The sequence below is a fragment of the Alnus glutinosa genome, chromosome 1 (assembly GCF_958979055.1).
Source record: "Alnus glutinosa chromosome 1, dhAlnGlut1.1, whole genome shotgun sequence".
Lineage (NCBI taxonomy): Eukaryota > Viridiplantae > Streptophyta > Magnoliopsida > Fagales > Betulaceae > Alnus > Alnus glutinosa.
In genome coordinates this window covers 12,185,746-12,202,288 of record NC_084886.1, presented here as the reverse complement: position 1 = coordinate 12,202,288, position 16,543 = coordinate 12,185,746, and the positions used below count along the sequence as shown (strand labels likewise).

The 16,543-nt window shown below is 35.9% G+C and overlaps 2 protein-coding genes across 2 annotated transcripts; both read right to left on the bottom strand.

The window, feature by feature from the left end:
• Window positions 1-3,038: 3,038 nt before the first annotated feature.
• LOC133872908 (small nuclear ribonucleoprotein SmD1a) lies at window positions 3,039-8,914 on the bottom strand. The gene is made up of 4 exons (XM_062310563.1): window positions 8,627-8,914; window positions 8,452-8,528; window positions 3,430-3,621; window positions 3,039-3,319 (listed from the first exon to the last, which is right to left on the bottom strand). The coding sequence occupies exons 1-4, from the start codon at window positions 8,638-8,640 to the stop codon at window positions 3,258-3,260; spliced, it is 345 nt and encodes a 114-aa protein (XP_062166547.1). The 5' UTR covers window positions 8,641-8,914; the 3' UTR covers window positions 3,039-3,257.
• Window positions 8,915-12,633: 3,719 nt separating this feature from the next.
• LOC133872875 (probable glutathione S-transferase) lies at window positions 12,634-13,530 on the bottom strand. The gene is made up of 2 exons (XM_062310515.1): window positions 13,138-13,530; window positions 12,634-13,046 (listed from the first exon to the last, which is right to left on the bottom strand). The coding sequence occupies exons 1-2, from the start codon at window positions 13,447-13,449 to the stop codon at window positions 12,678-12,680; spliced, it is 681 nt and encodes a 226-aa protein (XP_062166499.1). The 5' UTR covers window positions 13,450-13,530; the 3' UTR covers window positions 12,634-12,677.
• Between the last annotated feature and the right edge of the window lie 3,013 nt (window positions 13,531-16,543).

The following is a 16,543-nucleotide window of genomic DNA, read 5'->3' as shown; positions in this document are numbered from 1 at the left end:
TAGCTAAATTTAAAGTAATTAATTACATATTATTGATCGATTGGAACGGACATATATAAATAATGGAACTTTTAGTTGTTCTTACAACAACCGGACTAAACTCGATCGTATAACTCCAACAACAATTAGTATTTTTTTTTTTTTTTTTTTTTTTGATATGAACAACAATTAGTATTAATCAGCACTGTAACTATTTATTAATTCTTTTTTTTCTTTTTTCTTTTTTTGGCAAGTATTGTTCATTGGTTCACAAATTCCGAGATGCAACAACAGTTGGTATTAGCATTGTCTATTCATTTTGGGTTGTTATTGCAAAGCTGGAGAAAGAAAGAGGGGGAAGAGTTGGCGATTATTGGTTTTTTTTTTTTTTTTTTTGGTTACAGTTTTCTCAATTATTCTTGTATAGTTTTTTTTTTTTTTTTTTTTTCATTTCTCCTTTCCTCTCCAAAAAAAAACTTTGGTTGAGGTGAATGAAAATTGGAGAAGAAATTGTCTTATTTATATTGAATGCATGTGACAGTTAGGAAGAGACAAATTTTGAAAAATATGAACATTTACAAAAAAAAAAAAAAAAATGAAGACAAATTTTCAAAAATATAACCATTAGAAAAAAAAAATGTAAATTTTCAAATATATGAATGTTGGAAAAAGAATAAAAAAAAATCATTTAGAAGTAATATTTAAATAGAACAATAAAAGTGAATTCTAAGTTTGTTCAGCCGGATGTAAGTGTTTTAAAAAGTAGGTAACAAAAATAAGAAAACATATTTTTTTTTAAAAATAAAAAAATAAATTTAAAGAGCTAAAAGTGAATGCTGTAATAGTAGGATTGGCTTTTCAACTTTTGGAACAAAGACCATGGGTGGGATGAGTTGGGGTTGGGCTTGGATTTGGGTTTGGTAAGCGGGAACCTCAGTTTGGTTTTCTATGAGTAAGAGGGGATGCGAAATATGGACATGATGTTTTGTGATTTTTTAAGGTTTATTCTCTGTTTTTTTCATGCGTCAAAGTGTTGTTTCTCTTAAATGGAAAAGATCGATTTGATTTTTGTTTCTCGTAACTAAGTTTCATTTTTGTTTTATTAATGACTTGGTACTAGCTAACGTGACATTGCATTGGGTACTAACATGTCCCAAGAAAACACACGTAACAGATAACAAACCGTTAACTTTCATAATAAAATATGCATACATATATAGGATTCACACAGCTAGTGAACATCATCATTAGGTTGAAACAATAATTTTATCCCCAGGATTTTAGATGTGCCAACAATTTCGTGTAGTCAGGAAGGTTCTCTTTGATCACAAGAACTTGCTAGAGATTCTCAACCCATGCATACAAGCGAGGCAAGGCGTTGGCGTTGTATCACTTACGTCCACCATTAAGTAATTGCTCTAAGAACTATATTTTGCTCTTATTGCTCGATTTGAATATGTAAAAGACTCTATTTATAGGAATTTGAATAGGTGCTGTAGTTTTTTTAACAATTAAGATTTAATAATTCTAATTTTTTTAATAAGAAAGAGAGAGTGAAGTTAAATCTTGACAATTGAAAAAACTACGATAGATATGTTGTAGTATTTTTATAGCATTGTACCAGTGATTTGAATAATTTCAAATATAATCAAAATCTCATAATTTAAGGTAACCAAATCCTCATTTATCATAAAAGAATTTCTATAAGTTATCAATAAGGAAATTATCTTAAAAAAATAAAATAAAAGTGTGCTCATAAATATAAGCAATCTTAACAGAGATGCATGACAGAATGAATTGTGGAGGACAGGTTGAAATGACCTTATCTTTTGCAAATTTAATCCAGAAGCGAGCTAAAGGCCTTCTCGTAAGGATCCTTTGGCAGCAAAGGGCTCTCAGGCCACGTTTCTTCGATGCATTCAAGGATGAACAAGCACTGGAATCTTCTTGTGAACCGGGTTGAACTGCAGTAGCATATCACTCTTGTTGCGAAGGTCTTCTTCTATGTACTCATATTTCACACCCTTCAGCTTCAGAGCCCATATCACTCTGTGGCTATAGGGTATAGCCCTAAATCCCAGAAGCTTCACTTTGTTCCATTGTTGATATGAGACCAAGTCACCAAGGTTGGAGATCTAGCACTCTAGTACCAACAGAATAAATCAACTTTTAGCAATTATTGTATTTAGTTTCTCCCCTAGTCAATAAGCGTTGAGTCTGAAAAATGATACAAACTATATTTTTATCTCATAATCATTTTATAATGTTGATAGTTAGGGGGTTTCTTCTTTCTTTTTTTTTAATTCAAAGGGGGAAATAGGTCACAATGGGATCCTTTCCACTTCAAAACATGAGGAGAGGATGGGGAGCGACTATGAATGGTTTCAAACACAAGACTTGAAGCGGCCCATTTGGCGCTATGGTGTGTACATAAATTAGTACACATCTAGAAGTCTTCAATATAACCCATCAAGAAAAGTGAATGAGCTACTTGTTGACGTCAGCAAGAGCATGAGCGGTGGCCCATTCCGAAGGTAAGTGGGGGGAGTTGATGGCTACTGGCTAGAATATTTGTCAAGGAGTCCGCTTCAAGCCTTCAAGAATGAGCGGAGGGCTTCCAAAAGTAGAGGCAAGTTGTACCGCAAGAGGGCAGCATGAGCTTTACATGGGGAGACGCTTAGTGCAGGTAGCAAGGAAATCACCCCGGGGGTCCCTGAGGATTGCAGCAGCAGCAAACTAAGGTCTAATAGCCACGTCAAAATTCACCTTGATAGAACCAAAAGGAGGGGGAGACCAATCATCCACACAATCGGTGCTGGACTTCACTTGAAACATCTATCTCATAGAAAAGTTCCGTGAAAATCTATCATGAAAAATTAAAAGGGATATTCTATCCTAGAGTTCGGAACAATAATTACAAACTACAGGGTAATACTAGCACTAAGAAACATCTACAAGCATATAATCATTAAACCAGCTGGGTCAAAACTGATGGCCCAAAACTAGTCAGGCTGATCTGATACTCCCAACAAATTGGACGAGAGGTTACGAGATTATACTGATCGCCGCAGCACACAAAATAAAAGGTTTAAGGTTTATCAATACCAACTTCTTTGATGGGCATTTTAAGAAAATACCAAGCATAGACAAACTCAAAATACACGATTCAATAGCAATACCAGTCTTTTCATGTCCCTAAGATCACCGATAAATCCTCCCTACAACTTAGGTTTTTACATAACCAGGAGCCACAAAAATTGAAACCAGTGCGACATGACTTAACGGCCACGACCACGTCCGCGCCCACGACCACGTCCTCGGCCCCGTCCCAAAGGCTTCCCTGAAATTTAGAATGGGTTTAGAAAGACTACTAGAAGAAATTCACCAGATGCTGACAAAGAATAACAAAAGAATATCAACATGAATGGCATTGAAGTCAGAAAAAAATACCAGCAGTTGGCTTCTTGGGCTTGACCCTAGGTGTCTCTTCAACCAGCAAAGTCTCAAGATTCAAGCTGTCAGGAAGGATATAATATCGAATATTGTTACCCCTCACGCTGAGATGATCCAGAGTCACTGGATTTTTTCCCTTCAATGTAAGTTTCACAGTCTTCAAGTGTGTATTCATACTAATATCCACACCTGTATCATCAAGTCAATCCACCAGTCAAAACAGCTATAGCTTCCATGCGAGTGTCTGTGCTTCAAGTAAAGCAATCATTCACTTCAATAAGGAATATGCGACCATAACCAAGAAGTCCCCATACACTTTATTTTCACTATAAATACACTTAATGAAACAATGGAACTCTGCCTAACTTAAAAGTTTCACAACTGAAGGAAAACTGAATTAATTGAAATGAGAAATAACAAAAAAACTTCATATTTTTAAAGGTCAAGATATTGCAGGTACTCATATATTGGAAGCAAATACACATTGCAACAGTAGCACGTTAGTGCTGCAAAAAGTGCTTGATTCATCCAAATCAATCAAAACGCCTTGAGAAGCTCATTAACTGATGTGCTTAAAATTGGAAGTGTCCCATGTAAGATGTCCTCCAAAGACAAGATTTGTGAAGTTGTACTTCTGCTAAATAAAGATGGAAATCTAGGGTAAAAGGACATATTTACCAAATAAACGACCAATGAAATTCCAAAGTTCAGAGTATCCTACAGAATGCGCATCCTCTGAATGCTTGTAAGAAGTTGGCAATATTATATTTAAGATATATAAAGTGGTCAACACCCTAAAAGAACTAGTTTTTTTTCTTTTGGGGGGGGAGGGAGCTGAAAATACACATATCTAAGTCCCTGTTATGCGGGACTTGTTGGCAGTGCTTCGCTTTTTAAAAAGCAGAAGTTACCTGCATCTAGCTTGCTATATGAAAGGTGCTTACTGATCCACAGAGAGAGAATTTAAAGTTCCAACAACATACGAGAAATGCTATATATACCTCAAAGTGCTTACTCCCACAATGAAAATCATCATTGAATTTTAGACAGGTTAATCTTTATATTTCATATCAATGATGATTTTCATTACCACATCAGGAAATAAGCACTTGGGAGTACATGTAGCATTTCTCTTAACATACTCCTAATCAAGGGTCGAAAGCAATTGACCATGATGCTCTTGCAAATTATTGTATGAAAAATGACATCTATGAATATTATCAGTAACAGAGAATATAAGGTTCCATTAATGTACTTCATTCCTTATGTTTAACTAAGGACTCAATAATCTTTAACTAAAGGACCCTAAGTACACAGGTAGTATACACAAGAGAGCCAAAGCTAACCCGCGAAAACCCAACAAAAACCACATAAACTAAACCCTAGAAACCAAAAGAACACCAAAAAAACAACCCACAAAAGATCACCCAAGAAACAGCCCACCAAGAAACCGAAAGATTACCCGTGAAACAACCCATAAAAAACTACCGAGGCATACAACCCTACAACATGTGGGCCTTGCCTTTCCTACACCTAGAAGAAGCTTTAACATCACCATAATTGACGGAACTTTGCAGATTTTGAAGCTCCCTCTTTCCTTTGGTTTTCTAGCACCCAATCATCTCGCCCACGATAGTCTTGAACTCCTTGGTCTGACCCTCGTCCACCACCCACTCAACAGACAGCTTCTCCCAAACATCTCTCCCCCAATTGTGGTCAAAATCCACAGGCGAAGCACTTTGACGAGAGTTGAGAAAACCTTTCCTAAGAAAGTCTTTCGCTGGAGGCTCTGTAACCTTCTTCAATGGGAGCACTGCCAGACTAGCCGAAGCAGGAGGATCAACCTGAGACACCGTAGGCGGCATCTCTAGATCTGGCAAAGGGGGGAAGAAGATAGTGGGAGTCGGCTTGACTGGAGAAGGGCTGAAGCGGACTCTAGAAGACAAGACGATCCACCCCCAGTAGAAATCTCCCCGACTAGATGCTCAACGGACTGTCAACTAGAGCAAAAGCTGAAGCCGTCTTCAAAAGGATAGACGACCCTTCCCCATGAGGAGGAAGACCCAGAAAGACCCCAGAAGAATTTAACGGCGTCTTCTCTAACAGGATTCTCGCCAGAGGGGATGCTATGGCCTTTGGCTTGAGACAGCCCAGACGAAGACCTGATCATTTCCGGCCCAGCCCAGACCTGGCAAGCCGACCCAAAAAACTCCTAAAAGCCCGGCCCACGTCCAAGCTAAAACTGAAGACCAACTTGTTCCACGTGCGCGAGTTCGAAATTTTGAATTTCGAATTTGGACATGTGAGAATCTTCTTAGCCAACGGACTACGAGACTGATATTTGTCTAGCAGATCAAGCAGAGACTACACAAAGAGGAGCAATCCACCGCTGACCTTTGGTCTTCCTTTGCAAGCCTCATTGCCGAAATGAGGTCAAGAGCACACGGCTCCACCAACGGATCCCTCAGACTGGAACGACGACCCCCCATGAAAGGCACCTCCTTCGCAGTAGTGACCGAACCCGACCTCAAAACCTCCACAAAAGAAGGCCCCGTCCACTTTGGAGCCAAACCCAAAACCGACCCTTCTGCCTTCCCATCCACCGCGCTAGAGAGGAATTCTATGGCCTTTCTCAGCTCGCCAGAGAATTTGTGCCATCCCCACCCTCCACGGCCCTCAAGGATAAGAATGAACCCTTTCGGCCGCCCATCTCGAAAGTTGCCGCCTCTAGAAATGACCAACCTTGTTCCCACCCCTTCGCGCAATCAAACCTTCCGATCCTTTCCGAAAAAACTTGATAAAATCTTGCTCATTTGGTACACCCAACAGCACTTCCAACGTCGACGCAAGCCACTCAAAGCACTAGGTACTCATGAAGACCTCGCCGAAATTTTTTTTTTCTCTTCTCCATCACCCACAGCACCGAACCCCCATCCAAAGCCGAGAAGGCAAAATCCTTCGACTCCACTGTAAATCTCTTATCCATCTCACGACAGACCCAAGTCTCAGATGGCCAAGCTGAATGATTCACATCACCTGAATAAAAACCACCCAACCAGAGAGATATAGGCTTACGCCCCTACGAGAAGCGCAACCCAAGGAACCGACGAAAACAGATCTAGAACCCCAAAACAAGAAGCAAGAGGCTGAAAGAGAACGAATAGGTGGACAGGAGACGAACCCCTAGCTTGACATGCTCTCGCGCCGACGCTAGGGCAAAGGAGCGAGAGAAAGAGAGGAGCAATATAATGAGAAAGTGAACATTCTAACTCTTGGGGACAAAACATCTCTCAAAAATGTGTCCCAAGTTCCCAACTAAATAAGGAAATTAGAAATAAACAAAGCATCCTATTGTCTTCTTGTCTAATCATGCAAGGATAAATAGATATTTCAAAACACTATCATGAAATTCCAAGTTCCAAGACATTACATACATCAATCCAACATGAAACAGTATCCAGAGAGATACATACATATTCGTGAAAAGAAAAATATTTAGCTTAGCTACCCTTAACATACTGGATGGATATAAGTATCTGCTATAAGACATGTATAATATGAAACATGATAGAAGTTATGAACACCTCAAAGAAGGCAAAATACTATTATATGACAAGGACTTGGAGATCCTGGCGAAGGTATAGGCAAAACCATACTACTGGTATCTAAAAAGCATGACGACACAACCTCAGAAAAGAAATAAGCATTAAAGAGCGGATTTTTGTTATCTGAGTAAGACTCTCGCCTTACCAGTTACCCGTTAGACTTGACTGGGCCACTCAAAAACTTAGACACCACAATGAACTCCTATCAAGTTTGGCTATCATCCAGGATATCAAATTTGTCTCCAATAAGCATTCAGTACATAGTCATAGGTTTATACTATCAAGTATCAAGAAAATGAAACCTGCATTTTTGTACAGCCCCAATATTACCTCACCAACGCCTCAGGCTTTTTTTTTCCCATTTTTTTTTCTTTTTTTAATTCAAGGTGTTATGAGACAGTAGGAAATCTTAAAGTATAAAAAAAAAGCTTTTCCAACTACTCATCCATTTCTTCTAAAAAAATCCCACTTCCCATCAAATTCTAAATAGTAATTGTCTTGCCATTTTGAAAGGAATAAGTGAAGAGTAAAAAGGTAAAATGTGTGAAGGATCATTGTCTAATCAAATACAAAAACAAGCTCTTCAGCAAGCGTTTTGTAGGAAACTCAAATATGCAACCATTTTGAAGTCAATTGTATGCTAAGCTATATGCTAAGTCACATAGTTGATGCTTCTAGACGGTATGCTAATAGAATTAAGGATAGACAAACATTGCCACTGAAATAACTAACCCAAACAGGAGAACGCAACCAACTAGAGCTTCCCACCTTCCATTCAAATCAGCTTTTTCCCCAATGCCACCCTAAAAAACTTTGAACTTTGGCTATATACTGCTCATAGAGTTGCAAAAGTCTGTCTCATTTTCCACCAAACTTTTAAACAGTATTTACACAAAAATTGCATCATGTGACAACTCCATGAGAACTTCGAGTAGTATTGACTATTGAGAGAACGCTCAAGCTCTATTGGCATAATTTCTTGAAATTCTAATACATACTGATTTTAGGTGCTGTGAGAGAACATCTAACCTCAACCTTATAAAAAGCTAAGTCAATTGTTGGAGTGACTGTTCTTACTATAACCAAAGAGCCCCCTCTAGTTTAAGCCATCGAGACCTCACAGAGCCTAAATCAGAAATATATCAGAGAAGTACAATTAAATCCAGTTCTTAACACGCCTAATTCTAGTTTACGCACCATTAATCTAAGATCCCTGCAAAACCAAGCAAGTACCAAACGGCTAAATTTATACCCAACATTTCAAATGCCAAATAATGAGGCTCCAAGATTCACACGATCGAGCAACAAATTTTCCCATTATAAGCCATAGAAGAATCTGTAACCCAAAACCTAGGGTTTAACAAAAACCCTAAATATACAAGAACTAATACTAATAAAAGGCAAATAGAGAAACCTGTGATAGTGCCGTGAACAACGGTGCCATTTTTGAGCTCGATCGACACGGTCTCGTTGTTCAGCTTCATCAAAAACCTGTTTATTTTCAAAATCAGATTTGTACACAAACACCAAAAAAAAAAAAAAAAAAAGACAATAAAGTTTGAGAGAGTGAGAGAGAGAGAGAGAGAGACCTGACGAGCTTCATTGTGGGCAAGGAAGAAGAAGGCTGGGGCTAGAAGAATCTGTGTCAAGCTAAAGCTTTTCGGAAAGGCAATCTCTACTTTCTCTCTGCTTCGAGAGTCTTCTTCCTCAGCTTCTCTGCGTACTTGGCATCTTCCCCTTGCTAGAGATTTTCTTGGAGTTTCTCGGAACCAAACAGAGAATTATGCTTCGAAGCACAGATTTGGTGTTAGAGAGAAATGGGTTTGGTCTATGTGGATTGGAGAAGCTCTAGGGTTTTGCCGTTTTGGCGTAAAAATGTGTTTGGAATGGACGGCTGGGATGTGTGGGATGCTTGGGCGGCTGGGATTAAGCGAATCAATTATTTTGGTATTGTTCGATTTTGTGTTTGGTTCGAATGTTTTTCAACATTCGAACCGGGTTTTATTTTCAAAAACCCGGAACCCGGAACCAACCCGAGTAAAACCCGAATGATGCTTGAATATGGTTTGAATTTGGAGGCGAAAACTGTGAAATGATGACATGCTCGACTGCTTTTCAGACTGGTAGCATTGATTGCAACAATCAAACCAACTTTTTCTTCTTTTTAAAAACAAAACTCTCTCTCTCTCTCTCTCTCTCTCTCTCTCTCTCCGACCGGCGTAGAAGCTCGGGACGACAGGATTTGGAAGGCCGGCGGGATCGGTATGACGGGTCGGGACGCTCGGCCGGATCTAGGTGGTTTTCTGGTCGGATCTGGGTTTGGATCGGGACGCATGGACGGATCTGGGCTCTGGACGGCATGGTTTTCTAGCCGGATCTGGGTTTCCGGTTGGATCTCTCAAACCCACGCCGGTGTGCGTGGGTTCCTGCCGGATCTTTCCCGAGCTCAGTCGCCGCCCGTCCATGGCCTTCGGAAATGGACGCTCGGCGGCGACTGTCTTGGAGGTGGCGATGTCGACGTGTTCCAGGGTGGTGGTGCCGGGTGGTTTGGGTGGGTGGTTCGGGGGCACCGATCTTCCTTGTGTGCTTGAGAAGAAAACCAAAAAACTCAAGAAATAAAGATGGGAATAAGCTTTTGGGTGTGAGTGTAGCAGAAATGATTTGTGAATTGTGGGGGACGAATTGTTCTCGTGAGTGTAACCAAAAAACTCAAGAAATAAAGATGGGAATAAGCTTTTGGGTGTGAGTGTAGCAGAAATGATTTGTGAATTGTGGGGGACGAATTGTTCTCGTGAGTGTAACCAAAAAACTCAAGAAATAAATATGGGAATAAGCTTTTGGGTGTGAGTGTAGCAGAAATGATTTGTGAATTGTGGGGGACGAATTGTTCTCGTGAGTGTAGCAGTTTTTTTTTTTTTTTGATTAACCCAAATTTTTGCTATTAACCCAAACCTTTTTTTTTTTTTTTTTCCTTTTGTCAAAAATAAAAATAAAAATAAAATTTTAGTTTTCTGAGTTTTTAATTTTTAATTTTTAATCCTTTTTTTTAATTTTTTTTATTATTAGTTTAATTTTTTAATTGAAAAGTGACACGTGGCATGAGTAATATGAGAATATTTCGTCAAATATGACATTTTCTAAAGGTTTTTGTAGTTTGTGGGGCTAAAATGATATTTTTTCCAAGATTAATTTTCATCATACCAATCATTATTTACAATTTTTCAAAAAATTTTTTTTTTTCAATCTAAAAAATTTAACACTTATTTTCATAACACCAATCATTATACACAACTTTTCATACAATCCAATCATTTCCAATCACTTTCTATCATTAAAAAATATTTTTTTCCAATCTCAAAATTCAACACCCAAACACATATTCAAAAAGAATCTGAATTTTATTCAACATCCAAACACATTTTCATTACCTCGAAATTTACAAACAGATTCAGAATATTATTCATATTCGAAATATTCAATACCCAAACGCACCAAGGCATCCGATGATCTTTAATTTGGAGATGTACTCGTTTACGTGTTCCAACTTTTTTTTTTTGGTATTGTTTTTAAAATTATGAATTCAAAAAAGATTAAAAAAAAAAAATACTAATTATATTTGAATAGTTTAGATAATAAAAAATAAAATTGAATATATATGTTTGGGAATGTAAATTAAATTTAATATAATTAGGAAAAGTAAAACTAAAACTCAAAGAAAATAAAAAAATAAAATTCAAACTCAAAAACCTAAAACTAAAAATATTAATAATAATAAATAAAAATAGAAGGGGTGGCAAAGCCGTCACCAGATATCTGGAGGTGGCCGAATAATTCTTGGGACTGAACTTTTTCTCTTTCTTCTTTTTTTAACCCTTTTGATTGCTTTTTTTCGTCCTTTTTTTAAAAATAAAATAAAATAAAATTGTTTTTGAGTTGGGTTCAAAAATTTTGAATTGGATACAAAAAGTTGCCAATCAAAAAATAAAAGAAAATAGTTATAAATAAATCCAAACAAGCCCATAATTGAAAGGAGTGAGTCGACTTTTGGTTGTTCAAACTCCGCTCAATAAACATTAATACTGGCCTTGTTTGCTAAGGACATGAACGGTACAGAGTAGTGCATATCACTATTCTCATTATTTTTCTCACTTTTTTACATTTTTCAATAACAATCAACATCAAAATATTCTCACTTTTTTCATTTTTTATATCACACCAATAATTTTTTATTATCATTTAAATAAAAAAAATTCACTATAATACAAAACTTTTTCACTTTTTCATACAAATTCTTTTCACTTTATATCACATTATCAATTTTTACTAATTTCAAAATTAACAATTTATTACTATGTTATATACATGTCTTTGCCAAACAACTTCACTAACTCAAGCATTAGAGCTGGCTCGGGCATGCATATGAGGAGGGTAAAAGCGCGTCTAACACTCAAAAAGCCCGTTTCAAAAAAAAAAAAAAAAAAAATCCATTTGGTGAATTTTGTTAAAAGCTTAAAAATGAAGCATTCTGTCAACCGCACTTTTGAAGGGAAATGAGCAATTGAAATATAGTAATTGACAAATATGCCCATACGATTTTCACGTAATTATAATCATGCCATTGTATAAACATCTTTTATTCTTAACCGGGAAAAAAAAAAAGAAGACAAATATTTTTATTTTGAACAAAAATTTTGAACTTTTAATAACTCCAAAAGAAATATCTTGCTCAGCAACTACAATACTTTTAATAAAAACAAAACAAGACTACTCTCTATCTACACTTTATCTAAAAGATCGGTGATGAGCTGCTTTCACTAAATAATAAACTGCCTCTTTAGCTACTCTTTGAAAAACTATGAAAAACCATTGACATAGTTGTAATATATTGAATCAATTGGTCATACTATAAACAAATATATATATATATATATATACACACACTCATTAGAGTTGTTCACAAAATCCATAACAGGTCCAACCACACCATCTTACAATTATCCACAAAATATGCTATAATATTATGATGGACTATATATACATCATTCATCAGTGTTTGATCTCAATTTGTAATTCACATTCTAATATACAAAAACATCAAAAGCAAATGGACAAAATATGGAGTGAAGCTCAGCTAGTCAGATTTATAATCATTCCTACAAGAAACAAAAGCTAGCCTAATTCCATCAAAATGTTAGATTATTTCATTTAATAAGTCTTCCCCCTTATTTGAATTTTTCAACTTTCCTTCAATTTGAGTATTTTATTTTGTCTCACATTAAAAAGTTAGAACAACTTTTGTTACTTCATAAAAGACTGTTTTTCACCGAGTCTAAATTGGCTTTTAGGTAGACACATGCTAATGGTGTCCGTGTCACATAGGTCAGAGCAAAAAATAAAAATAAAGATTGATTTTCACTACCACGTCATCCAAGTTGTATAACAATCTACTAAATAACATTAATTTTCTATAAAATGGTGATTTCGGACATTCGCAATCATACTTTTTGTTTAAAATAGTGTTATTTTAAGGAATATTTTTGTCTTTTTTATGACAAAAATGGTACATTGCAATTTTTTTATTTTAATATGAGGAAAATCAGCATACATATCACTGGAGTCTGGATCCATGCACGCAAGAAGCTAGTGATTGTGACATGGAAGGTCTGAAATGAATTTGGCCCTCATGCATTTCATATAGGCCAACATTTTTCCATAGTCAGGAAGGTTCTCTTTGATCACAGGAACTTCCTTAAAGACCTGAATCCAAGCATACAAGCGAGGCAAAGCGCTCGGATTTACCACTTTCACGCCCACTGCTTCTTCCATGCCTGAAAACCAATAAGCCAGCCATCCATATGCAATGTCTACCATTCCTATGCTCTGCCCGCTAAAAAACTTCTTGTCTCCGAGGGCTTTCTCTTCCAAGATCTTCAGAACTTCCAGGGCCTCTTTTGTTGCCTTTTCTTGTTCTTCTCCACTGCTTTGGAAAAATGCGTGAATAATGGGGGCCTAGAAATAGAGAATCAGGAAAACAACCAAAACCTGAAAGAAGTTACTTCAAAAGAAAAGAAAAGAAAAACAGAGTAGTAGAACAGAGTACCTTGTGCAATCCAAACTGTATCCAGAATCGAGCCAAGGCTCTTTCATAAGCATCTTTTGGCAGCAATGGATTCTCCAGCCATATTTCTTCAATGTATTCAAGGATGACAAGGGACTCGGCGATCGGTTTGCCACCGTGAAGTAGAACAGGGATTTTCTTGTGAACTGGGTTGTATTGCAGTAGCAATTGACTCTTCTTATTGGGAAGGTCTTCCTCTATGTAATCGAATTTCACACCCTTGAGCTTCAGAGCCCATATCACTCTGTGACTGAATGGGCTTGCCCAGAATCCTAGTAGCTTCACTTCCTCCATTGTTATTGAGGGATCAAGGTGGGAGGTTCATTTATAACAACAATGGTATTTTCTTTCTTGGGCAATAAGTTTCTAGCTAGTTTGGTGGACGGATGAACATTTCAATAAGTTCCTTTTCCTTCATTTTTCAATTATAAATTACCCAATTTTATAACTATGAAATACGAACTTGTGCCAGAATCTTCTAGCTATTTGTATTTTCTACTTTGATAATAAATCACTTTTTTATGTCGCATGTTCTTCAACTACAACTCCCTATAGTCAAAGGTCAAAGTAACTTTCCCTACAAGCTATCCATAGAATAAAAGAAAACTGGATTTTCTTTTTTCCGCATCAATTTTTCATACAAATTTTATTTATTAATGTTTTGTTCACTTAGTTAAAACACCAAGTTCAAATTATTTAACTAAAAAATAGCTTGGAGTGATACTATAAAGTCTCCAGATTTATTTAACAGGTAAATAATCCAAAGAGTTACTGCTACTACTCAATAATTAGATACAGTGGCGGACCTAGGCTTTTAAAAATGGAGGGGCCAAATTGAAAAGAAAAAAAATAAAAGGGGCAAAATTAAAAAAATTAAAAAATTAAGGGGTAAAATTTAAAAATTTTTTTTTTTTTTTTTTTGGAAAAGGGGAAAATTTTGGGGCTTGGGGGGGCCAGGCCCCCCTAGCCTCCATGTAGGACCGCCCCTGATTAGATAGCTATGCAGTACGTAAAAAGGTATATCATTTTTTTTTGGACCACAATGGAAACAGGACTAAATCACAAATAATAATTAGAGCAGCTACCACACCATAATATATATAACTTAAAACATCATAATCATAAACTTAATAAAATCACTAAGGCCTCGTTTGGTTTGCGGAATGTCTATTCCATTAGGAAAAGGAATAACTATTCATGGGAATAGATGAAAGTGGAATGGAATAACTATTCTTATTCTTTTGTTTGGTTGTAACGGTGGGATAGAACATTGCATATGTATTCTTTTGTTTGGTACAGTGCAATACATTGGTGAATGGAATCATATTATAATCAAATTTTCTAAAATACCCTTATAATACAAATATAATTTATATTCTTGAGGACATTTTTTTTTCTTTATTTAAGAAACATAAACAATCATACTATGACCTTTTTTGTTTTTTTTTTTTTAATTTCATAGAGTTCATGGCTTCTTTTTTTTTTTTTTTTTTTTTTCATATACAATTACGCTACAAAATGATTTATAAGGAAAAAAAAAAACACACACACACACACATAATCATCATATCACCATCATAAAAAAATAGATCATCTGCAAAGCCCTTTTTATTTTATTCTTTTTTATTTGTTTTCCAGCAACAAACATTCATTCTTTGCTTACAAAGTAAAATAATTTATAAGAGAAAAAAAAAAAAAATAATAATCATCATAAAAAAATAAATCATCTACAAAGCCCTTTTTATTTTATTATTTTTTATTTGTTTTTCAGTAACAAACATTCGTTCTTTGCTTATAAAGTTTTTCTCAAACCTCCGCAAGGCAATTGGAGTCCCCCCGATATTAAGAGGTACTCGTTTTGCTACATCTACTGTAGGCTAAATCATAGGAGGAGGAAAAAAAAAAAAAAAAAAAAAAGACTACCCCACAACAAATTAAGTTGGGTTGAGAAACAGAGAGAGGGGGATGAGAATATAATTGCAGAGATGGAGAAAGATATTGATGGTGCACTTGAGTGATGAATTTTTGAAATCAGAATTAAATTTTTATTTTGTTTGCGAATTTTGAAATTTGACTTTTTATATAAAATTGAATAAAATATGATTTGTTTATAAAAAGTTGAATAAAATATAATTTGTTTTTTAAAAAGTTGAATAAAATATGATTTATTTCTGAAAAAAGTAGAATCAGAATTATATTTTATTGTCAAAATTTCGTATTAAAACACACCATGAGTTGAGAAACAGAGAGAGAGAGAGGGATAAGAGACTTGGGTGTTGAGAAGGTTGGGGTTTTTGGGCAAAAGACGAATTTAATTTATTCCCATAGGAAAGGAATAGGTATTCCACTCATTTTTGAGTGGAATACCTATTCCTCTTCGTAAGGGAATAACTATTCCGTGGGAATAACTATTCTCTTAAATAATATACAACCAAACAAAAGAATAGCTATTTCGTAGGAATAACTATTCCTTTCCATGGGTCTAATCCGCAAACCAAACGAGGCCTAAGTCTACCATCAATACGATCATAAACCAAATAGATAAGCTAATTAGTCGATCACAAGATAACACAGATAGTCTAAATTCAGGGATACATAATAAGGTCTAGAATCATCATATATAAGCTATAAAATAAGTATGGGAATACCAAAAGGCCACAGAAGAATTGTCGGTAATTAATGTCTAAGCTAGCTATTAGCGATGAAACAGTTGTTGTCACTAAAATGGCCGGGAGCTATTCATGAAAGCATATATATATATATATATACTCGTCTTCGCGCGCGACTCGCAAATATGGGAGCTATTAGCGACAACTCGTCTACCTCATGATCGAGGTGGTTTTTGGCAATGACCATCAAGCGGCAATAGCGACGATATTGTACTTGATCATAAAGAGAAATTTTAGAGTTTATTTTAGTGTTTTTCTGGAGTTTTTTTTATGCTGACATGGCACCATATTTTTAATAAAAAAAATTACAGTTTGATTTATCTATTATGTTTTTATTAAAAAAAAAAATAGGTGTTATGTCAGCATAGAAAAATTCCAGAAAGAGATTAAAAAGAACTCTAACATTTCTCAATCATAAAAGGGATATTATTATAATTGTCTATGTATGATCATGTTTATTATTGACTTATTGTGTCGTACGTCCAGAATAATCTTTTTTCTCCGATAGAATTTTTGCGAAGACGCCGAAAGGGACATTTTCGTGACTAAAAGTCAGTTCAATGATTAAGTCGTTAGGCCTTTTTCGATATCCTCTATCTTGAAATTGGATGAATGGCCTAGATCATCAACTTGGTCAGAAGACAAGTAATAAGTTAGCGTGGGATTTCAGCTTAATTTGTTGCGAAATTCTGAATTTCCTCGTGAGGCCGCCAGGCCGG

What these genes read in the sequence shown, in the direction of transcription:
- LOC133872875 (XM_062310515.1), bottom strand. Translation starts at nt 13,449, where the DNA reads ATGGAGGAAGTGAAGCTACTAGGATTCTGGGCAAGCCCATTCAGTCAC. An exon ending in TACAGTTTGGATTGCACAAG is followed by an intron (nt 13,047 to 13,137) that starts GTACTCTGTTCT and finishes CTCTATTTCTAG; the next exon opens with GCCCCCATTATTCACGCATT.
- LOC133872908 (XM_062310563.1), bottom strand. An exon ending in TGTTCACGGCACTATCACAG is followed by an intron (nt 3,622 to 8,451) that starts GTTTCTCTATTT and finishes TTGATGATACAG; the next exon opens with GTGTGGATATTAGTATGAAT. An exon ending in GCCCAAGAAGCCAACTGCTG is followed by an intron (nt 3,320 to 3,429) that starts GTATTTTTTTCT and finishes TCTAAATTTCAG; the next exon opens with GGAAGCCTTTGGGACGGGGC.